We start from the raw sequence: 16,376 nt of genomic DNA on the forward strand, positions 1-16,376 counted from the left end.
AAATAATTAAGATAAAATAAACAATAGAATAATATAAAATAATATAAAATAATATAAAATAAAATAAAATGAAATTATAAACACGTAGAACTAACTTAAATTGCATACACAATGTATCTCGATAAAAGTATCGCGAGAAATGAAAAGTAAGAAAAAATAATAATAATAAAAAAGTAACATACAATTTTCCATAGTTCTCTCATTCGACTATGTTTCTGTAGCCATGAATTTTGTCGCATTTTAGTAATCTGAAAAATAATGAAGGAAAAAAAAATAACATTATCAGAGAATAGTGGATATAAAGTTTAAAAAAAAAGTAAAAAAAAAAAAAGCAATTAGAAAATTCTTTCTCTTTGGCGTTATTATGTAAAATACAGAATTGGAAAGTACTATTTACTCATTCTCGTTTCACAAAAGGAAAAAAAACACGTCCTACATATGGAAAAAAAATTAAAAAATAAATGCATTCGACCGTCTTGGACATTATATAAAAAAGATTTACTATTATTACAACATATATACGTGCATATATATATTATATAATATAGTATATTAATAAATTAATATTATTGACACTATTGAGAAACACAAGAAAAGAAATCTACCTGTAAATAAATACAATAACATTTTTATATAAATAATAATCTCACCCACTTTATTCGTCTCTATAATTATTTTTACGATATATCGATCGAAATTTGTTATTTAGATTTTTTTTTCGTTTTGTTTTTTACTTCCATTCAATATCGTATAAAGAAAATTATTTAAATATATTATATATAGATGAAAGAGTTATGAAATATTTTCTCATTAATTAAATATTTAAGAGAGTGAGAATAAGAGAAAGAGAAAGAAATATCTTGAATAAAAAATAACAGTTTAACTGTGTGGTAAGGCACAATGTGTTGTAAATAGATATGAATAAATTATCACATAAGAAAAGATCAACAAAACCTTATCGGTTGTTGACGACAAGATGTATTTTTTGCATCTCGCATAGCGGAATTATCACGGAGCAGTATTCTCACAGTAGTTTAACAGTGGTGTTACTAACTATAACGCATCATTCTGTAAAATCTTCTGTTCAACAATATGCCGGTAAATATACACTCACATTATTTATTCGATATTTAATTATTCATAAATATGATTAATACAAATAAACAATATAATGTACGATGTCACGAGCGATGTTTTAAGAAAAAATAAGAAAAAGATGTATATATAGTGATACACATAAATATGTATTATAATATTATCCAAATCGCGATCGAATAATAAAATGAATAAATTAATCAAATTCGCTATTAATTTAAAATAACAATTTATCTCGACTCTTATCATTTTTCAAACTTATTATTATTTAATTTACATTTTAAATAATTAAGCAAGATTTTATTTTATTTTAGCCTGTCAAGTTTGATTATAAAGGATTAATAGCTCCTGTCTTTACGCCATTTACTCCTGATGGGTAAAATATGATATAATCATTATAAATATTATCGTATTATTTTTATGCATGTGTATATATACGTTATAAATAATATTCCCATTAATATCATTTTAATAATTATAGACATTTAAACTTGAGTGTCATACCAGCCTATGCGAATTATCTACACGAAAATGGAATCAAGGGTGTTCTTGGTATATTTTCAAAATATATTTTTAAATATATATATATATATATATAGATACAGGGTGAGAGGAAGGGGTATACAATAAAACAGAGGGGTTGAATCTACGTGAAAAAGAAAAAAAAAATGACAAAAATTAGATCTGACGTTATTTCGTCCGAAATTTTTTTACGAGAAAATTGATTTTGAAGTTTGAGCAATTGAATATGATTTGTAATTGACGCTATTTTGACCGGCTGTCTTTATGCGTGCTAATGCTGATAAACGTTAATGATAACATTATTACGAAAAGGGTCAGCTCATTCTGCAGATATAGATATATATTCCTAAATAAAAAGAAATAAAATAATATCGAAATTTCTTCTGAGATAGTTATTTATTGAATCAGTATTTAAAATAAATGATCAATATATTTATCAACATTTAATCATGACGCAACCATCTCCAAATTATAAATGCTGACTAATTCTTATTTATACTTAACAAAAATATTCATACAATATTGATCATTTATTATACTAAATATTCTGACGAAATAAATATTAATAATTTTTTCTCTCTCTTTTTCTTTCTCTTTATCATTTATTCAATCTTTTGAATATTATATGAAGTTAATGGAACGACTGGAGAAGGTATGTCGATGAACATAGAAGAAAGAAAAGAAGTCGCAGAAGCTTGGTCGAAAGCAGTTACATCTACGAATCAATATTTAATGATTCAAGTAGGTGGTTCAAACTTACCTGATGTAATTCACTTGGTAAGTTTAATTATAATATAAATACTTAAACATAATACCTGATATCGATGTGTATTAGGCGGTAAACTTAATTCCTATTGGTGCTAAATGAATGAATGAGAGGATCGCGTGTTGTCCAAGAAATGGGAAAAGGTAGTAGAATATCAAGGAATCATTTGAATTTAGATTCATTCATTTTCCTTTAGAAAATAGTCAATTTCTAGAAACGAAAAAATGAGAGGAATTAAATGAATCGCCTAATATTAACACATGTTAATGTAAATGTGCTGATACATATTAATTTTTAACCATAAATACATTTCTTTTGTTTAATTTGTTCTTTCGAAGGCCAAGCATGCTCAAACGATAGGAGCAGATTCTATACTTGTCTTACCAGAACTATATTTTAAACCGGATAGTCAATTAAATTTACGGAATTATTTGAAAACAATAGCTCAAGAAGTTCCAGATATGCCTATGTTATATTATCACATACCATTATATACCAACGTTACTTGTAAGATACATATATATTTTTTTTTCTTTAAATATATCTATTTGCGTGTATATAGAATACGTCATAACATTTAAAAAGCATACATTTTACAGTAGACATTGGCAGCTTCTTAGACTTCATTGGAAATGAAATTCCATCGTTGGTAGGTGTAAAATTTACACACACTGATCTTGTACAAGCTTCACACATACTGAACGCAAGAAATGGGATGTTTAAAATATTTCTTGGTTGCGATCAGGTAATTTTCATTTATTAATACAATTAAGAATTATATTTATAAATAAATAATAATTGTATTGTACATCGACATAGCTCATATCATCTGGGTGCGTGTTAGGGATCGATTCTTTTATAGTTACGAGTATCAATTTATTTCCTAAACATATATCCAAATTGGTTCATGCCAACGAATTCTCAGATTTACCGGATATTAGGAAAATGCAAGAGAAAATAATATCAGCTATTGACGCTATAACGACGTTTGGTAAATTTTGGAAATAATATTATATATTACAATGTTAGAGTTTAGTTTTTTGAAATAATTTGTTAGAATTACATTTTTATTTTCAAGGCGATTGGATTCAATCGATGAAAATCGCTATGCAGATCATTTCTCCGATTGATGTTGGACCTCCGCGTCTTCCATTGCTACCACTTCCATCTAAATGTTATAAATGGATAGAAGAAGCTTTGAAAGATTACAGATCTCTACTGAAATAAAAGGATAAGTATCGATCATTGAATTATACTATACTACTTCTTTTTTTTGTAAAATATTACGGGGAATAATTGTTAGCTCTCGAATTTTATTTAAATAAATTAAGAGGGAGATGGAGATTTCTTTTTAAGATATTTCATAAAAGTATAACACGCAATATTAAATAAATATAATTACGTAGTAATTTATTATCAAAATCATAGGATATATATGATATGAGTAAATCTCTCGTTTGAAAGTTTTACTTAATACTCTTTTTACACTTAATAGGTAATTAATAAATTAAATTAAATACAATTTTCTTATGCATACGTAATAGAAACTTAACAACATATCAGAACATTCAAGTTATAAAAGAATATCAAAAGAAATATACATCGATCAGGTACAGATATAAAAAAAAATGAAACATAGTTACATTTTTTCAAAAATATAAAATAATTCGTAGATCCTATTGAATTTAATCTACTTCTTCTACAGTAGGTCCGGAGTTATCGTAGTTTTGTTGTCTGTATTGGCCGCCGCAATCCTGTTGGGGTCCACCAGCTCCACCCTGATGAATTTTCATCATGATAGGTGAGCACTGCTTCTGCAATTCCTCCAATTTGTGCTTATATTCTTCCTTTTCTGCAAGGGAATTATTATCCAGCCAACGAATAGTTTCGTCGCATATCTCCCTCACTTGATTTTTGTCAGTATCGGTCAATTTGGATCCGCTATCATTAACCGCTTGTTGAACTGAAAAGACGTAGCTCTCTAATTGATTTCTAACAGAAACCTTCTCTCTCTGTTCCTTGTCTTGTTCTTTATAACGTTCTGCTTCTGCCAACATTCTGTCAATTTCATCTCTACTCAAGCGACCCTTGTCGTTGGTTATTTTGATATTATTGCTACGGCCACTAGCAGTATCCTTGGCAGTAACGTGAAGAATTCCATTGGCATCCATATCGAAGGTAACCTCGATCTTGGGTATACCACGTGGAGCAGGTGCAATACCACTTAATTCGAATCTGCCAAGCAAATTATTATCTTTGGTCATTGCTCGTTCACCCTCGTAAACTTGAATCGATACTCCTGGTTGATTATCGGAATAGGTGGTGAACGTTTGCGTCTGCTTGCATGGTATGCGAGCATTACGTTCAATGATGTTAGTCATGACACCACCAGCAGTCTCAATACCAAGAGACAACGGAGCCACGTCGACCAAAAGTACATCCTGTAGGGTGGAACTATTGGAACCTTCTCCGGTGAGTATAGCAGCCTGTACTGCCGCTCCGTAAGCTACAGCTTCGTCAGGATTGATGGAAAGATTCAACTGTTTGCCACAGAAGAAATTCTGTAGCATATTTTGGATCTTTGGAATACGAGTTGAACCACCAACAAGGACAACGTCGTTTATCGATCGTTTGTCGAATTTCGCATCTGCGAGTGCCTTTTCTACTGGTTCCAAAGTAGATCTGAAGAGATCAGCGCAAAGTTCTTCGAAACGAGCACGAGAGATTTTCGTATAGAAATCTACACCCTCGTAAAGAGCATCAATCTCAATCGTCGCTTCCGTACTCGAAGATAGAGTTCTCTTTGCCCGTTCAGCAGCCGTTCTAAGTCTTCGCAGTGATCTGGGATTATTTCTCATGTTCTTTTTATATTTCCTCTCAAATTCTTTGCAGAAATGATCAACCAATCTCGAGTCAAAGTCCTCACCACCCAAATGCGTGTCGCCCGCTGTAGCTTTTACCTCAAAGAGCGAGCCCTCGTCGATGGTTAAAATAGAAACGTCAAAAGTACCACCTCCCAGATCAAAAATCAATACGTTCCTTTCTCCTTTTAGATTCTTATCTAAGCCATAAGCAAGTGCAGCGGCTGTAGGTTCATTTATAATTCTAAGTACGTTTAAGCCAGCTATTGCACCAGCGTCTTTGGTAGCTTGACGCTGTGAATCGTTGAAATAAGCTGGTACCGTAATGACAGCATCTCGAACAGTCTGTCCAAGGTAAGCCTCTGCAGTTTCCTTCATCTTAATCAATACCATAGAACTGATTTCTTCTGGATTGAACCTCTTGTTCTCGCCGCGGTATTCAACTTGGATCTTAGGCTTTCCTCCATCGTTGACCACTTTGAACGGCCAATGTCTAATATCGTTTTGGATCTTCGGGTCGTCGTATTTGCGGCCAATCAACCGTTTTGCATCGAAAACGGTATTGGCCGGGTTCATTGCCACCTGGTTCTTTGCAGCATCGCCGATCAAACGTTCAGTTTCTGTAAATGCAACGTAACTTGGTGTTGTTCTGTTGCCTTGATCGTTCGCAATGATTTCGACTTTTCCTTGTTGCCAAACTCCTACACAGGAGTAAGTTGTTCCCAAATCAATACCAATTGCAGGCATCTTGGATGTTTCTCTGATATTCTCTTTTTCTTTTTTACTTGTAAAATTTACTGTTATAACTTTATTCGATAGGGTTTGTTTAGATAGTTTTACAGTGCTTTCTTTAAGCTTCTGCTTTTCTCTCGTTTCGCTTTTGAAATAAGACTGGTTCGACTGATTTTAACCGCGAGTATTTATACCTCGTCCCCACTCTCGACTGAACTAGAAACTTCTCGACAACCGACGACTGCTCGAGCTGAAATGAACTTGCTGAATCGATACATGGTTCGTCGCATTAAAACTCTCTCGAACCGTCTAGAATATTTTCAAACTATGATGCTTCTACGCTTAATTCATTAGTTTTATTTACTTCATTTGCTTTCTTTTTAATATCTTTTTGAAAATACGAGTAAATTTATTCAAATTCTACAAGAATTTTCTTATTTGCCAGTAAAAACTTGCGGCATGTTTAAAAATAGTCGCACAGTCATAATCTACGAGCGTGAGTTTCGAGATGTTTCGAAACATTAATATCGATTAAAAGAAAATATATATATATATATATATGCTTATTCCTTGCAAATTATTCAATAAATTTTGCACGAATTAGAATTATATGAAAAATCGTAACTATTTATAATAATGTTATATTATTAATAATCGAATTATACGCGGTATTGCGCAATGTTAGTAAATAATGCATCTATAAACAACGTTCGATTGATCGAACATTCGTGCACGTTCTATTTCTCTAATGGAAATATCTAGAAAGAGCAAATATATTCTTATAATTTTTCCTAATTATTTTTTTAATCATTTTAATTGTTTCAATTTTTTAATCATTTTTTATTCTTTTTCTCTTCAAAATATTAAATATTTATATTTCATTGTATGATTTATATATTTTCGCATAAAGGTACGAATATAGAAACACGTAAAGGAAACTCAAGAAAAAGAATCACGGAGTGTAAAGGATAATAATACATTTTATACATTTATTCGTAATGTTGATTTATTAATATATGGAGATTTATCACTTTTATACATATACATATGTGCGTATGTATATATATATATATATATATATATTTTTTCCTTTTTTAATTTTTACACCTTCAAAATTACTAGAACAATGTATTCTATTTTGTACACATAAATGACCCATAAATCAATATAATTAATCTAATTGAAGGATAAAAAATAAGAAAATGAAACATCTTTATACTCCTGACGATTTAAAAAGTATTGCTCGTTTGGAAATTTTCACGAAAAGGCTTTTTACCCCCATTTTTAGGCCCAAGTCCGTATATACTAAAAAGCTGCACTTTTGAATCCTTAAAATTATTTGCAATTATTACCTGGCCTACATATATAAAACGTAGTCATTGTTTTTTTATTTTCCATGTTGATATATAATTCTGTGATTTAAAAAGCATACAAATCTCCATCTTAATTTACGCAAAATTCATTGCATTACCTACTGTGTAATATTGCATCATATCCTGCACTATAACGATACATTATTTTTTATACAAACATTTTACTCTTTTCTTTTATTTATTTTTTATTTTAAATGAGAATAGAGTTATTATTTATATCGGTTTATGTGTGTGGTTTTTCTTTTAGATAAAATAAAATTATAAGAATTAAGGTCTTAAAGACTCGGATAAAAATATGATCGTTTCGTATATTTACTATAAAATAATGAAAGGAGATAAAAATGAATGAATATCGTGTACGCAATAAAATGGTTAAATTAATTTCTAAAAAGGAAATATTTCCTTCGTTTGTCTCAGTTAACTAACGCATTTACTTCTATTCTTAATTTTTTCATTATTAATATTCATAACAATGGAATTACATTTTACAAAAAAAGGATTAGTCAACATAATTAATTATAATTATTAAATAATAAAAATATAATTAATAAAAAAGATAATTATGTTAACAAAATGTACACAAAGATCGGTGGAACAATGAATATTAACAAATATCGTGTCTCCTATTTTAAAACACTGGCAGTGTAAGGATAACGACTGATCAAAATTTAACTTCATTCACCATTCCACTCTACGCGATATACAAGATATAAATTATATTACAAGACATATATTTAATATATTTTAATATATATATATATATATATATATATATGTATATAGAAGTGCTAATATGTAATAAATAATATTATTAAATGATAACACTCTGTCTAGTTAAAAAAATATAACCGTGACCGAGTACATATTCTAAAACTCGTTAACAATGAGATACTTCATTTCTCTATAATTTGCAAATATTGAAATTATACATATATGATAATAAATTGACAAAAAATTCGAATATGGAGGAGGTTTGTACTATTTGGACAAAAAGTTTCATGCTGGAAACAAGTGCCAACTATTTAACTATATTAGCACAAGTGTGTGAATATCTTGCTTCAAAGAAGCTATATTTTACCAAATTCTTATTAATGTTTTTTTTTTTCGATACTTATAATATTATACTATGCCTACATATAAGGCAATGCTATAACTGTATGTATTATATATGAATATGGAAAATAGCCTGTAAAGATCGATATAGAATTTAAAGCAATCTAAATTTCCGTGATTCTATAATAATGCATTTTTGAGATTTTTTTTATATCTTTTTTCTTTCTCTAAGTATTGGATTATACAGCAAACTTATTATGTTAGCTAGAATCGCAAGGGAATAATATGATATTTGGGTATAAAAACGAACCTACTTGATGAATACCACCGAAAGCAGGATATAGTTTAGGAAAGAATACATATAGATTTGGAGCATTAATATCATTGACATAATATAATGTAAATGAACAATAACTGATCAGCGTAAATCAGGGTTATCATTGACTTGCTTCTTTATGCGTAATAATATTGTAGTGTACCACTGATCCAACCGTGAAATTGAATCATATTCTTTCACGGCTTCTGTAAAGCCTTCTAAATTTTGCTCCTCAAGATGTTCTATCAATGTCTATGATAATAGAAGAATAATAATAGAAAAATCTTTGTTTAGTATAAATGTTAAAAAAAAAAAGAATTATATATAATATTATAAAGTTTAATACCTTAATTAATTTATACTCCCTAGAATCTTGGAATGCTGGATATTGCTCTTGATAGCGTTCAATCGCGTGTTGCGCATTTAATACATCAACGCACAAATGACATAATGCAGCTCGGAAAAAGTATTCCTTTGCACTGTACTTTAGTAATGAACTTTCTAAAGATGAAGAAGCAACCTGTGAACATTTTATTTGTTTTATATCCAAATCCTGCATGACTTTTCTTATAATACTACTACATCGTTTTACAATTTTTATACCTGCTCATATATTTGAATTGCTTTCTCATAATTTTCTAGCTGAGCCGCGTATTGTGCAACTTTCAACAAACATTTATTGGCAGAAGAATTGCTTTCCTCGCCACGAAAGTAATCCGCTGCTTGTTCATAATGATGAACAGCACGTTCTAAATCAACAGCTTCGCTCTCATACATTTCTGCTATACTTTGATGATGTTTAGCTGCCATTGTAAATCGCCCCATATCGGTATAAATCTCAATAGATTTCAGCAAGCAACTAATAGCCTCTAAACACAAATATATATTTTTACATCTACATTGATGTTTAATTTACATTTATTTTCTAATCTAATACGATGAAAGAAAATATAATTATATATAGACGCTATTGCTATACCGTTAACGTCTGATTTTTTAAAGCAATTAGATGCATCAACATAACAATTAGCTGCATCATGTCGACTGCCAGCTTTAGCATGCAAGTCTGCAGCTTCATAAAATGCACTTCCAGCAGCGCTCCACTTCTTGGCCATTTTGAACATATTTGCAGCACGTTGATAACATTCTACCGCTTCTTCCAGTTTTGTCGATCCTCTGTATAATACATCAATTGTTAATATAAGCATCATAATTTTACATTTTTATACAAACAAATTGGTTACATACTCGACAAACCATAGAATATCATGAGTAGTAAATAAATACAACTAATGATAATGAAAAATGGTAATATATAGTTCTTTCTTAAAAAAATAATTTACATTGTTTAATATATTGGTCATAATTAATTCTCGTATCACATGATTCATGGCTTTGTTCATTTTTGTTTCAACATTTCATTACTGTAAAGAAAATTGACATATCAGTGTGTACATATATACACACTAATACGATACGGCGACATGCGTATTTCAGATACGATAGAAAATGATTCAGTAAAAGATATGATAAGGAAACGTTAAGACAATAAGAATAGAATAATATAAAATAAAATAGTATAAATAAAATTAATTGTTCTAAATAAACGATACGAAAACGTGTATTAAATAATAAAAAATTGGATTTATATTCTTCTGGTTGGACGAGTTCAAATAAATCAATGTGTTAACATACCCAAAAAAAGAACTGAAAAAGCCTTTCGATGTTAATTTTTTTTCAGCTTCGGCTAATAACTGCTTAGCTTTCTGCTCGTTGTCAGCCATTCTCTTAACAATTGTATTTAACTTTTTACTTTAATGAGTAGCTGATCATTAATTTCAAGTTGAAACGCACCTTCCACAAACAGACGTCACTAAACTTGATTATAAGAACGTAATAGTAAATCGACAGCCATTCGCAACAGGATAGCCAACTGTTAAGCGATAAAAAAATACCAAAGAATACAGAAGTGCATAGAAGCTCACAAGTTCCCTTTTTATGTAACTAGATTCATCTTAGTTACTAGCAAGACTACCAGAGGGAGATAGTAGGTACTTCTTGTAGCGTGTTCAATAATATTCGGAAATAATTAATTCACTAGGGAAAAATATTATATGAATATTTTTATTATAAACAGATCAAAAAAGACTTATACAAATATGTAGTAAAACTTAACAAAATCTTAAAGAGGAAAAAGGAAGTAGTGACTAGTTTCACGTCTTTGTTCGGTGCTCGTGAGTCTCGCTCGGTGGTTGGGACGGAAGATAGCGAATAGCAGCGGTTGTTCATATACGTGGTGTTTTTTTAGTTCTTTAGTTTCGCCACTAGAGGCGTGACGGCCACATTTTAATAGTATTGTACCGTCATCGCATTAAGTACCTATTATCCCCCACTGGTAGTCTCGGGTAGTAACTAAGATGAATCTAGTTAGATAAAAAAGGGAACTTGTGAGCTTTTATGCACTTCTGCATTCTTTGACAATACCACAACAATGGACAAAATCATGCACACATGCACTAACACTCCTTTATAATGTTCCTAACCTATAAAAAGTAAGTTCAATTATTTATTTGATATATGAAGACATCGATTATAATTTTATAATTTTATATTACCAAGTTCTGTGAATTTATTTCCTTTGATTTTTATAATTTCTAATATATATATATAATACATACACCGTTTTCACTTTTTGTTTTATGTAATTATTACATAACCGTGTTTAAATTTATTTATTTGTTTTGTAAATATTAATATACATATAGATTAACGTAACGATCAGATATTAATTTAAATACTACAGATAAAATCTTCAAATGATGATCACAGTGCAAATTTTACAACCTATTATACAGTCTCTCATAAAATATATTTATAATACTGTACAAAAATTGTGTACAACTTAAAAGCAGTGATGATATAATAATGAGATTTTATGTCGGTGTAAAGTAAGTCATTTATACCTTACAAGCTTCCGGTAACTTTTAATAAATATTGTAATTACATTTATCTACAAATACTACATATCATTTTTAATTTATTTCTAAATTTTATCTGTGCCAATTCAATCCAAGTATATTGCGTGCCTAAAAGATTAAAAGATGATTACATGATAATCTTTGGTTTCTCTTTTTGATAATTCAACTGTATAATCTTATAGAAGAAAATAACTTACAGTAATTATAGTAGCATTAGCTATTTCTTTTGCTTGTTTCAAAGTTTGCTCTGGTTGCTGTAAATCTGATGTTGCGGATATAATACTATGTAATTGACTAGCATCTTCTATTCGTCTTTTCAGAAAACTCCACGTTTGTTTATGATCTTCGCTGTTATCTTGAAGCATGTATAATTCTGTTGTCTTATAAATACCTGCTAATACTACTCTTTTAGTATACCAATTGATCTAAGAATAAAAATGGAATTAAGAATCGTTAAAAATATAATTTCAATTAATTACTTGATCGCAAACTAATATATAAACCTACATCAACGGATCTATCACCAGCATAATAACAAATATCATCAACCAATGTAACTAAATTTGCTAATGCTGTTGGAACATTTGGTGGAAGTGTCATAAGCGCTATTGCTTGTGGCCAATTTTTTTTATAAGGAATTATCATCCTAAGCCTGGTTTCTACTGCATAGCAGACTTGTTCTGATCTATCTTCTATTTTCTTAACAGGATCTGCTTGAGTCGTTCTATATTTTTCTTTCAGAATATTATTCAATTCGCTATTGCAGGTAGAATAGAAATGTGCAACTAATTCAGCGCCACCATTTGGAAACATTCCATGAATTATGCCAGGATAACCAATAGATTCAGCACCTTTGATGGATTTAACGTTCAGCTTTTAATTATATTAAATCATTTGACTTAAAAACATTCAAACATTTAAATAATATAAGATTTACTTATGAAATAGTAATAATTACCAGCACTAATAGCTTGTCTACTCCATCCTAATTCTGGTACAAAGTTCATAGATGCTGTAAGGATCTTTTTCTTCGTTGTTTTCTCATATTCTTCTTCAGTTTCCTTATTCGATGACTCATTTTGTTTTTCTTTCTGATGATCTGTAGTATCATTGGACCGATATCTTAATAGAACTCTTGAATTCAAGAGACTTCTAAGTCCTATATCAAAATGTGTTGTATATTTTACTGTTTACATTGAATTATACATTTATATTTATATGTATCATACACAGAGTGAAAGCAATGGAAGACGCAATTAAATGTTAACATTATTTTATATTCTTATATAATAACACATACATATAAAAATTATTATAGCTTATAAGATACTTTATATAGGATTGTTTACAATACACTCATCAACTCTAATTAAAAGACTTTCCATTACATCAAGACCGCATAAAATTTGATGTGATATTTCTAATTTCTGTTCGATTGGCATGGCTGGTAAGTTTTGGTTACCAACAGTTAATATCACCTTAGCTGCTTCTGTTTCACAAGAACTATGCGATCTATTACTTTTAGCTTCTTCTAAATCTTTTATTTTAGTTCTCCAATGCGCTTTGCTTAGATCTATCCCTTGTCTTAAAGGTTTCAAGAAATTATTTTCAAGCGTATGTATCAAGTCCCAAATACCAGTTTCATTGGATCGATCTCTGATAAATAAAAATCTTAAGAGATTTAATCCAGCTATTATTTCATCTGATATCTCTATCAAATCAGTTGTACTACCATGAGCCAAGTTACAAGCATGTTTTAATAAAGATTTCAAATTGTTTCCAAAAAAATATATACATCTAGGCGTTGTTTCTAAACTTTGAATGATAGATGTTTTAACTAAACCAGTTACCAAGCCAAGAACACCAGAATGGTGCGATCTATAATACAAATGTGTAATTATGGAATATCTTGCTTCCATATTAAATGTATTTAAAATATATTTTTCAAAAATTGATGATGCTCTTTTCCTTTCATTATGGCTTTCACAATATACCATTACTTTAACAATTTTCTCCAATAAGTTAGTATAAATTTCTAATTCTAATGCACTTGGACCAATAGACATTTTCTCTAAACGTTTTAAAAGAACTTCTATAAATGTAAAACCTTTATTTATTAAATCAATATGATGTTTATCAATTAGGTGACCGACAAGAAATATGCAAGCTTGAAAGATATAATATGGATGATAAACTTGTGGAAGTTTTACCCACAAAATTTCCTGTGTTAAGACATAGAAATAAAAATTAGCGTATGCAAAAGTTGGTACAATTTCTTCTGATTCCAAGACTTCCAATTTTCCTAGTTGTTTATTTACACTTGGTGTTATTTCCTCTGAATCATTTTTTAATGTTTCTATATTTTTTACCAAACGATCTTTCATGAATTTTAAAAAATACAATGGATCTTCATTAAGTTTAAATACAAGCATTAATATTTCATTACGTAAAAATTCTACTTGATTTCCCCCTTTTAAATCTTCACGTAAATAACTAAACGGACTTCCTAATAAAGAAATTAAGAAAGCTGTGATATAATTCTTAAATACAATATCTTGATGAGCAATTCTTATTTGATTAGATTCTCTGACTATTGAATGTATAAATGAAACAACATGGAAATATACGTTGATAATTCTATCCTGAATTGAATATTTTTTGTCGTTACTCTTATTTTTGTTTGATTCTGAATTGTTGTGAATTGGTATAGGTAAATCTTGCACATATGATTGTATTGTACTAACGCACCATTCAATGATTTTAGACTTATCATTAGCTTTATTAAAACTAATTCCAACTGGTTTCAACAGCGTAAAAAATTTCATATCATCGTCTAATAATTCAATTTGTTCTAAAAATTGCAATATAGTCTCATATGGATTACATGTTTCTGCTATTTTATTAAGTATATATTCGCAACTTTTAAAGAATTTCTTTTTAATAACAGCATTAGAAGTGGTTAAATATTTAGATACAATGGGTACAATATCCCAAGCATAATTTTCAATGATATCATTGTGAAGTGTAAATAAATACATAACACTATCTGCATCCTCGTCTATCAAAAATTGTTTTAAATTCTCAAAAAATGTAAGATTTTGTTGGTCGTTGTTCGACATTTTTTTAGGTTACTTGATGAAATAACACTTGACGTTTAAATTGGTCATATACACATACACATATAAATATAAACTTGCATAGATTAAATTATTTTTTATTATTATTATCCTGTTTTAATTAAAAAAAAATTAAAATAAATTCCGTTAAATTAAACGTTTAAAGGACACGTATAACGGTTCCAGATGAAATTTGTGATAGTTAAGAAGATGTATATATATATATATATTATATATGTGTGTGTGTGTATATATATATATATATATAATATGTGTTTTCTCTCACTTCTTCCTACTCTTTTTCTCTTACTTTCTCCTACTCTTTATCTCTATGTTAATAAAACCAGTAAGAAAAACAGTCTACAGAAATAATAAATTAATACCAAAAATAATAATTTAACGCAGACTAATTAACATTTTTTACTTAAAACCATTACTAAATCATAATGTAAATTTTAACAACGTTAAATTGATGATATAACTTTACAATGATTGATGACAATTAATCATCATTAATGATGCATTTAAGTATAAAACCTATTAGTTTTTGTAAATAATTAAATATGAATAATATAATATATTTAATTTTATTCTTTTGAAAGTATTGGGATTATAATTGCTCACCATTTACTGCTATTATCCGTCCTGGTAGAATGAAGTTGTATACAGCCATATTAGAGATACTGAAATATCATATTAAATCATAATAAATTTTGAGTTTTATAGACTATTGTTTTCTTGGTAGTTAGCTAATAATAAAAACGAAGATTAATCATAAATCAAAATGAATGTAAAGAATTTGGAATAATTTGATTTAAATGAACAATATTGTGATTTTTGTCACATGAATAATATACATATATACATGTATACATATATAAACTATTGATGCATATACACATCGTATTTTAATAGAATGAATTAATTATAAACAATTTTTAAATATCATTTACATAGATCGTCGAATAAATTAAAATTAATAAAATAAATCTTACTTTGAATTTCTGTAAGGATATCAACAAAATGTTTTATTAATAAATTTCTATTTGTAAATTTTTAATATACAATTTAAATTTAAATAAAAACATTATATAATTATGAAAGAATAAATTTACTTAATATTTCGTAATAGCAAAATATCGAAGCATACAAATGCAAGCCATTTTTCTTACTATTTATTCTTTCGAGATAGAAAATTTGGGAATATAATAGTTATTTTATACCTATTTGTCGTTGATCACTAAAGTGACCATACCAAGTAATATAATTATTATCTTTGTATTACTTGTTAAAGATAACGCAATTATTAAATACGATAAAAAAAGAAAATAGAAATTAAATGTGAAAAAAATTTGATAGAACATAAAGTTGCATTAAAATGTATGACGTAATTTCATGGAATTTTTCTACTTTCATGAAAACAAGTTTAATGTCGCACCGATTTAGATCATTCTCATGAATTCTATTTAAAAATCTTTATTTATTATATTCATATAAATATAAGATTCAAATTAATGTTATTATTTATATATATATATATATAATTGCAAAAAAAAAACAGTAA

General features: G+C 28.6%; 5 protein-coding genes across 6 annotated transcripts; 1 reads left to right on the forward strand and 4 right to left on the reverse strand.

The window, feature by feature from the left end:
• The first annotated feature begins 801 nt into the window (after positions 1-801).
• Positions 802-3,725, forward strand: LOC106789775 (N-acetylneuraminate lyase-like). Its single transcript, XM_014754255.1, has 8 exons — positions 802-1,098; positions 1,410-1,471; positions 1,577-1,647; positions 2,249-2,394; positions 2,722-2,890; positions 2,983-3,128; positions 3,203-3,374; positions 3,462-3,725. The coding sequence occupies exons 1-8, from the start codon at positions 1,093-1,095 to the stop codon at positions 3,608-3,610; spliced, it is 921 nt and encodes a 306-aa protein (XP_014609741.1). The 5' UTR covers positions 802-1,092; the 3' UTR covers positions 3,611-3,725.
• Positions 3,726-3,767: 42 nt separating this feature from the next.
• Positions 3,768-6,146, reverse strand: LOC106789774 (heat shock protein 70 A2-like). The gene has a single exon (XM_014754254.1). It carries the CDS (start codon positions 5,989-5,991, stop codon positions 4,069-4,071), a length of 1,923 nt encoding a protein of 640 aa, XP_014609740.1. The 5' UTR covers positions 5,992-6,146; the 3' UTR covers positions 3,768-4,068.
• A 2,310-nt stretch (positions 6,147-8,456) lies between these two features.
• LOC106789782 (alpha-soluble NSF attachment protein) lies at positions 8,457-10,502 on the reverse strand. Its single transcript, XM_014754264.1, has 5 exons — positions 10,414-10,502; positions 9,698-9,894; positions 9,322-9,587; positions 9,065-9,238; positions 8,457-8,970 (listed from the first exon to the last, which is right to left on the reverse strand). Exons 1-5 carry the CDS (start codon positions 10,500-10,502, stop codon positions 8,821-8,823), a joined length of 876 nt encoding a protein of 291 aa, XP_014609750.1. The 3' UTR covers positions 8,457-8,820.
• Positions 10,503-11,407: 905 nt separating this feature from the next.
• On the reverse strand, positions 11,408-16,197 carry LOC106789784 (ubiquinone biosynthesis protein COQ9, mitochondrial). 2 transcript variants are annotated; one of them, XM_014754266.1, is made up of 6 exons: positions 16,036-16,197; positions 15,437-15,495; positions 12,655-12,855; positions 12,204-12,547; positions 11,894-12,121; positions 11,408-11,804 (listed from the first exon to the last, which is right to left on the reverse strand). In XM_014754266.1, exons 2-6 carry the CDS (start codon positions 15,483-15,485, stop codon positions 11,769-11,771), a joined length of 858 nt encoding a protein of 285 aa, XP_014609752.1. In that variant the 5' UTR covers positions 15,486-15,495; positions 16,036-16,197; the 3' UTR covers positions 11,408-11,768. The 2 variants fall into 2 exon arrangements, with proteins under 2 accessions (XP_014609752.1, XP_014609753.1); XM_014754267.1 differs by lacking the exon at positions 16,036-16,197 and adding an exon at positions 15,808-15,828.
• LOC106789783 (glomulin-like) lies at positions 12,953-15,042 on the reverse strand. Its single transcript, XM_014754265.1, has one exon. The coding sequence runs from the start codon at positions 14,813-14,815 to the stop codon at positions 13,028-13,030; it is 1,788 nt and encodes a 595-aa protein (XP_014609751.1). The 5' UTR covers positions 14,816-15,042; the 3' UTR covers positions 12,953-13,027.
• Positions 16,198-16,376: the final 179 nt, after the last annotated feature.

The sequence above is a fragment of the Polistes canadensis genome, unplaced genomic scaffold (assembly GCF_001313835.1).
Source record: "Polistes canadensis isolate GaletaPanama2010 unplaced genomic scaffold, ASM131383v1 scaffold_203, whole genome shotgun sequence".
NCBI classification, from domain to species: domain Eukaryota; kingdom Metazoa; phylum Arthropoda; class Insecta; order Hymenoptera; family Vespidae; genus Polistes; species Polistes canadensis.